Raw genomic sequence first — 7,617 nt, 5'->3', positions numbered from 1 at the left:
TCGGTTTATGCGCCAGTCAAAGGGTGCGTAGATAGCAGACGGGCGCCGTAGGTAAGGAAAATAGCTTATCGTGCTTTTATTTTAATTCTTGCTCAGGTAAGTGTTTTTCTTTTTTTTTTTAATATTAATGCTATGCTTTTACCACCTTTCAGAGCCTCCGTGATAAATCGTAACGCGACAAGCTAATAAGCCCATTTACGCGGTCATGTTAAAGGTTGCATCCGGCTTTGTGGACACTGTATTTCTTTGCACCGTCTTAATGCGAAGGTAAGGCTCTTATATCGCTCGTATTTCACAAAATTACATCTACTTCCTCGTCTCAGAAACAACCTCGCACTGCTGTTTAACGACGATCATCCAGATGAAAACCATTTCGGCAAGAAGATTTTCGAATACGGGTAGACGCGGTGCCACTTCGAGACATCCTTGGCTCTGCCGGCTCTGCAGTCAGTTCATTTGAAATATCCTCGCTTACCTCCAACGCTTCTAATGTCAAAAGAGCTTCTGATGAGTCTAGCTCGTTAAAGAGAGTAAAACTCGGCGCTATGAACCCCGTTTCGGGTATAAATGATGGCTCACCGTTTTTCGTTCGACTTGAACACGACGTGCTGGCTTGGATGGCGCGCGTGTGTCTGGTATGCGGGAGCCTCGCGCAGACAACGTGCAAGTCTGTCACGCCTCGACTGCTGCAGAAAGACCTTCGTCCCCGTCCACGTAGTTCACACACTCCGTATAGGCGACGAAAGAAATGATCAAGACATTACAATCTGAATGGAGTAAACTATTAAAGAAGAGGAAGAGTACAAAAAAAAAAGATTGTCAGTGGCGATAAAATTGTGAACACCTTCTAGTTGCGGGGCGAGGGCAAAACATTGTTTCGCTCCATACCGGAAGTTCCACACTTCAAGATTGAATTGGATTCGGTTATGTTGGCTCTTCCCTTCATATCCGGTGAGCAGAGTCTGAGCTTTAGTGGGCTAGCGCACACGAGCTCGGGGTGCGTGGAGCGAAAGCTTCCATTGCATAACCCAAGATCCTGGGTTCAATGGACCTTTTGTAGAAATACGCGGAATACGTAGAAATATTTGATGCGCCTGGGTTCGAGAGTATCTAGTTCTAAACAATCCGCCATCTTGCTTTTCTCGCCTTTGCGCGCCTTGGAGACCATCGAGACTCAAGTTTTGTTGTTGCGAACAAGGTGAACACGAGTCATCGTACTGACGACGCCCTTTCTAGATTACGACGTGCATTGCAATCATGCCGGTGAACTTTGTAGCCTTCGGCTGTCGGAAGTATTATCGCCCGGGTTGTGGAACTAGCTTTTTTCGCTTCCCATGTGCTGAGCTTCAGCCCGTTAAGCGGGCAGCCTGGATTCGTGCCGTCAGGAGAGTTGACAAGTCCGACCCCTCGAAGAACTGGAAGCCGAGTCAGCTGTCCAGACTATGTAGCGCCCATTTTATTACAGGTAAGTTGACTTGTAACTTTTGCAAGCGATAGAGGTTTGCGAAATGCGGCGATGATCACAGCTGGCGTGAGACAAGGCACACCCGGACTATGTCCCTACTCTGTTTAGCTACTCGCGTCCACGGCCGTCAGCCCTCGGTCGGTTTCAACGCTGGTCCTCCAGATCATCAACCCAAGGTGAGAACCTTTGTTGCAATCAGGTCAGCTGAACACGAAAAAACAAGGACACGAAGGAAAGAACTGGACAAAGGCAACGCTGACTATCAAATGAATTTTACTTTGTCTTCTTCCCGGCCTAGGCCCTTTTTTTCTTTCTTTTTCTTCCTCTAACGGCAGAATAAACACTTATAAAAACCTTTTATCCTAGTATTCCACGGGTTGTGGCAGACCGCAATCTTCTCCTTTTTCTTCGATGGCCAAGGCCTCCAGCACTTCACGCACGAAGGAGTTCTTGTTCCTATGAAGGACAATTATGCTGGTGAGCTCGGCATCGCATCCACAGGTCCGGCAATGAGCTGACAAATGTCCTGCTGACGTGCTTCTCACCGAGGCTGCGTGCTCCCTTGCTCTATCATTTAAGGGCTGTTTATACTCCAACGTAACGTCGACGGGCGCGCGCGCCCAACCGCGTTGCCTGACGTTGCTACGAAAGGACAGTTTATAGTCTGACGACAGGTGGAACGCCTCGCAACGTAACGCGCCCCGGCGCGCGCCAGCGAAGCTCACGTCGAGGCGGGCTGTTTATACTCCAACGTAACGTCGACGGGCGCGCGCTCCCGAGCGCGTTGCGTGACGTAGCTGCGAAAGGAGAGTTTATACTCCGAACACAAGTGGACCGTCTCGCAACGTAACGCGCCTCGGCGCGCGCCGGCGAAGCTCACGTCGAGGTAGGCGCTGCTCGAATCTCGGCGTCGGCCGACGACGGTCGTCACCCAGAATTCCTCGCGCGAGCGTCAGTTGGAAAGAAAAATGGCGAACGGAGGTGCCGCGGAGTGCGAACCGAGCGATCTGACGACGGACGAGGTTGAGCGGCTCATTGAAGCGGTGAGAGAGCGCGAGTGTCTTTATGACGTCGGTTCTCTAGAGTACAGGGATTCCAAGCGAAAAAAGAATGCCTGGGAGTCCGTGCGCATTGCCTGCGGCATCAAGTCCGGTAAGTTGACTAGGGTGATTTCATGTCCGCTTTGCTTGGCGTGACGACATCTGGCCATTTTGTTTCGAACGCTTTTTTTGTGTGTGTGTGTGTGTGTGTGTGTTGAAGCGCGTAAAAGAGCGTGTCCCTGCACGCGCGCGTAGCGCTGACTGTGCTACGGCCACGGTGTAGCTACGGCGACTATTTGCTTCCTGCAATTTCTTTGTATTTTCCCTGTGAGCGCGTGCTGTCGCCATCGGGTACTACAAACGATGGCATCATCCAAACAGAAAGACATTGAGGCGCTCTAGTTATTTAGGACTTCAAACAGAAAAGCAGTGCAAGCGGCTTACCTGACATAACAACTTGTTCAGCATTTTATTTTTGTATTACGTCTGCATTTGGCAGAACTGAATTTGACATATTTATTTCAGGTGAGGACGCACAAAAAGCGTGGAAGCGTGTACGCGACAGGTATGTTCGGGAGGTCCGCGCCATTGAAGCTGCCACAAGGAGTGGCAGTGGCTTCGTCCGGAAAAAACAATGGGCCTTCCTGGAAATGATGTCGTTTTACGATAAACATATCCGACCCAGGAAGTATGTAAACAAAACATGAGTCCTTATTTGTTATCTAACTAAATTTCTCTCCCATATGTTAATCCCATTTGCAGGGCAACCACCAACGTAAAGGCACCACCTGTGGGCGACACAGCACAGTGTCTATTAATGGAAATGGTGGAATCTTCTCCTGACGACTCGACCATGCCCACTGACTTCGAGCCTGCCCAAGAAGAGCTGCAGTGCAGCCCCGAGGCTCCTGTCCCAGCCACGCCGTCCACCTCGGTTGTATCAACATCAAGCACCTCGAGGAGGTCATCAGGCCAGTCACAAAGGTGCCCAGGACCCCCCCATTCTGCACGTTGAAGGGAGGTTGACGCAATGGAGAGAGAACTTCTAAATAATTTAAGGACTAAAATGACACAGAACGAGGCGTTTGCCTACTGTGTAGCACAATCTCTAGATCGTTGGGACGAGGTCACCAGTGCCCAATTCAGGGCTTGTGTTATGCAGATTGTGTATGAGTATGAATGTAAATTTCAGCAGAAATAAAACGCCCCCGACCTTTGTGCATCTGAAGGCACACGTGTCCACTCATGTTTTGATAATATACACATTCTGTTAATATGAACTACATTTTCGAAGAGCAATCTCTGCGTATGCAATTCTAGTACATCGTTAGAAAAAAAAAACATAATCTGTGAAGCAGTCTATGTTAATCTGAATATTATTAACTCTCTAGTTCAATACTTCAGAATTCGTTCTTGGAGGCAAGCTGCAGGGATGCCTATCACATAAAATAGCTTGAAAGAACACCTACAGACATTTTTCAAATTTACCCCAAGCGTCAAGGAAGTGGCTTGGAATGTAGGTACGCACGAGTGTGGACGATACCTTGCGCAGCGAGTGTACCTGCAAACCCTGCATGATCTTTGGTGCTTGTGTAAATTAGCAAAATGTCTAGTGCACATAATAGCATCATCTGCTACTCAGACACACAGCCTGCGCTAATACCGTTAATCAAACATGCTTTCTACCCATTACATTCGCTTCGTGGGTGGCACGCATTGCTCAAAACCTGTTTATGTTTCCGAGAAAAATGCAAGTTGAAAAGCAGGCTTATCGAAAGTACATCTAGAATGTTATTTTACTCCTTTGTGGTGTAAATGAAAAAATTAAACCCGACTTTTGTAATTAATACGCAAGCTGTCCTATTTTCCAAGTGAGCCACTACTACATTCCTGCGGGTTCACTTAATAAGAAGCCAATCATTTGGTATGCGTGCCTGTATCTCAGTGGCAAGCGAAAAACATGGATGGCCAATATTCCTCGCTTGTGCCAATTACCTCGCTCTCCCCTGTACAACGAAATTCACCAAGGTAGGCAGGTAAGCTCTTTGAAGGTGAAAACAACGAGGGATTGCGAAATATATTTTGCCGGTCAACCCTGTTAAGCAAGCAGAGCAGAGAAATATATACAATTTATTTGCAAGGAAAGAAAAAAATTGAACAGCATTAACAACCTTGTGTCGTCGTCTACTCCCTCGTCACTATGTCGTGTTGCCACGGGATGGCTCCCCTAGGGGAGATGAAGTGGTCTGCCAGCTGGTCCCTGATGCTGATTGCTGCTGGGCTGCTGTTGCCACCTAGGCTCCTGTTTACACCAACATTCAAAATGTCAGCTCGCCACTGACCATCCACACGGGCACCCCTCCTTTCACTGTCAGCATATCCAGGAGGGCGGTAGGCTTCATCCCTTGTTAGGAAGTTGTGGAGGCAGACTCCCGCTTTTATCATATTTTCACAGTGCTCAACAATGCCATGCATAGGAGCCAGAAACGCCCGCCAGCGAGACACAAGTATTCCGAAGGCGTTTTCTACTGTACGCCTGCCCCGGGAGAGCCTGTAGTTGAAGACCTTTTTTCGGTAGTCCAAGCCTCTTCCGGGGAAAGGGCGCATGAGGTACGTTTTCAACTGGAAGGCTTCATCCCCCAGGAGGCACAGAGGTGGTGCAGGCTCTGCGATTACAGTGATCTGGAGGGTGTTGGCAGCTAACGCCTTTCCGAGGTTAGACTCTCTCAACACACCGCCATCGGACTGGTGTCCGGCAGCCCCAATGTCCACCAGTCGAAACCTGTAGTGGGCATCAACAACAGCGAGCAGCACCATCGAGTAGAATTTCTTGTAGTTGTGAAATATTGAGCCAGAGTTTGGTGGGCACCTGATCGCAAAGTGCTTGCCATCTATTGATCCAATGGCGTTAGGAAAGTTCCACTTGACGCAGAACTCCCTCCGCATCTCTTCCCACTGTTGTGATGTGGGTGGCTGCAGCACTAACGGGGAGAGGCAGTCCCAGATGGCTGGCAGCGTTTCCTGGAGGATCCCCGATAATGTTGCTTTATGCATGCGGTAACTTATGGCCACATGGCCCAGGGATCCTGGTGATGCAAGGAACCTAGAAATGTGAAAAACAAAATTGTGAGACTTAGTACCTAACTCAGAGCAACTGTTTAGTCAGTCATTTGCACTGTTTGTGACTAAGAACGACCTACGAGAGTGCTCCGTCAGACTTATATTGCGATACACGCAATATGTAAATATGTACTAAATGTGTTTGACTGACGCTCTACGGTGTTTTGAAATAGTTTCTACTCTAAAACCGCCCGCAAAAATCAAGGGATTGGCGCATGAAGTGGAAATTGATCTCGAATATGAGTTTTACTGTGCTGATTTACTCATTAAAATTTTCAGTCTCAATTTAAAGTGCAAAAAAAAAATGAATGACGATGTTGTCAAGTGGGTCAGCCTTTCTATTTAGTAAGATATGTGTTTGATGTAGTAAGTGTTACAATGATACGTTGATCCGCTTATTTATGAGTGTCTCAAAATAAAGTTACAAGGTAGTACTAATGGCCCGTCGAACATCAGTAACTGAACCTATCAAGTTGAAACTTACCTCGAATACATACCTCACTAGTCCCCTTTACATATTACAAATTCAAGTCTCTATTTAAAGTACGAAAAACTTAAAAAGAAAACTTTCCCATTTTAGGCGTTTTTTTCGTTCCAGGAGTTCAGACTTAAAATATGAATGCGTGCTGTACATCCAACCAGTAAAGGAAGCATTTGAGGTAAGTTTCTACTTGAAACGTCGCGTCCCGGATTTTTGCTGGCGATTTAAGAACCCAAACTTTATTTTGAAACGCACTGTCAAGATTGGGCCTCTCATTTAAAATATCGGAGTAGATGAGAGCGCATAAGTTCCCGGTTTGAGGTATTTTAATACGAGTTGGGCGTGTGTACGGCGGTAGTACAGCGCCTAGAAGCATAACCTAATCAGTCAAGCATCCGCGAAAATGAAGTGTATATCAAATATGTAGTACATAGAGTGCCTCAATGTACTTCTGTTTTGGGGGATGCCACCGTTTGTAGTGCCCGATGCCGACAGCACGCGCTCACAGGGAAAATACAAAGAAATCGCAAGAAACAAAATGTTGCCTTAGCATAGTCACGCCAGCAGCGCGTGCAGGGACACACTCTTTCACGCTTTCAGAACAAAAAAAAAAATAAGCGCTCGAAACAAAATGGTAAAATGTCATCACCCCAAGCAAAGTGCACATGAAGGCACCTTAGTAGTACATACCTCAGTGTGATGGCCAGCCGCTCAGCGGGCGAGATGGGAGAGCGATGTGTGGGCGAGTGTACAAGACGGTCGTGGACGAGTCCGAGCAGCTCGTCGAATGAAGCCTTCGTCATCCTGCAGAAAAGGAAACGACAGAATTGATTCACTATGATAAGCGACATGACTATCGACCGTCGCCTTACCTGAAATATTGGAAGTGGTATTCTGGGTCGGACTCGCGCAGCTCCTGTATTAGATGGTAAAATTCTCCAAACACTGTGCGCTTATCAAATATGTCTCGTACGTACATCGTGCGTGTTCTCTGGCGCCGTATTCGGCGCCATAAAAGCACCGCTGCAATTTTTTTCTTTTTTTGCTGATCTAAATACATCGCGAATCGGCTCTCCATGGTTCCTCCCGTCTGAACAAGTCAGGACAGAATGCAAACGGAAACGGAAATAAACCATCAGCTTATGTCGCGGTTGTCATGGCGACGCGCAGGCGCAACGCGAAGTGCGCGTCGGAGCGCGCTGGACCACGATGGAGTATAAATGCCGTTGACCGCAACCCTTTCAGCGCAGCGCGTCGTGTCGTTGTTGACGACGAACGCCGGCGCACGTCACGTTCGTCGACGTCGGAGTATAAACAGCCCTTTATACATCGGCCAGTTTGGCCGATGTATAAATGCGAGCAGCGAAAGAAAACTAAGAGCAGCAAAACGAAAACGAACCGGTAGCACACAAGAACGTGGACGTTGTTTTTTCTACAAATACTCTCCAACCCAGTGCGCCTCAGGTTCGTCCATCGCCCCATAAGTGGCAGCACATATTCGCCAAAAGGTC

The 7,617-nt window shown here is 47.8% G+C and overlaps 1 protein-coding gene across 1 annotated transcript; it reads right to left on the bottom strand.

Annotated features, from left to right (window-relative positions):
- Positions 1–4,689: 4,689 nt before the first annotated feature.
- LOC115330109 (putative nuclease HARBI1) lies at positions 4,690–7,219 on the bottom strand. Its single transcript, XM_040217544.3, has 3 exons — positions 6,979–7,219; positions 6,797–6,910; positions 4,690–5,608 (listed from the first exon to the last, which is right to left on the bottom strand). Exons 1-3 carry the CDS (start codon positions 7,182–7,184, stop codon positions 4,690–4,692), a joined length of 1,239 nt encoding a protein of 412 aa, XP_040073478.2. The 5' UTR covers positions 7,185–7,219.
- Between the last annotated feature and the right edge of the window lie 398 nt (positions 7,220–7,617).

This window comes from Ixodes scapularis, unplaced genomic scaffold (genome assembly GCF_016920785.2).
Source record: "Ixodes scapularis isolate PalLabHiFi unplaced genomic scaffold, ASM1692078v2 ptg000597l_1___fragment_3__unscaffolded, whole genome shotgun sequence".
NCBI classification, from domain to species: Eukaryota; Metazoa; Arthropoda; class Arachnida; order Ixodida; family Ixodidae; genus Ixodes; species Ixodes scapularis.
Note: the sequence above shows the minus strand (reverse complement) of the source record. Positions and strands in the feature narration are given on the sequence as shown.

Bases quoted from the DNA above. Each gene is read 5' to 3' on its own strand.
- LOC115330109 (XM_040217544.3), bottom strand. From the start codon at position 7,184: ATGGAGAGCCGATTCGCGATGTATTTAGATCAGCAAAAAAAGAAAAAA. The intron at 6,911-6,978 runs GTAAGGCGACGG...CCTTTTCTGCAG, and splicing joins TACCACTTCCAATATTTCAG to GATGACGAAGGCTTCATTCG. The intron at 5,609-6,796 runs GTATGTACTACT...TCACATTTCTAG, and splicing joins CGGCTGGCCATCACACTGAG to GTTCCTTGCATCACCAGGAT.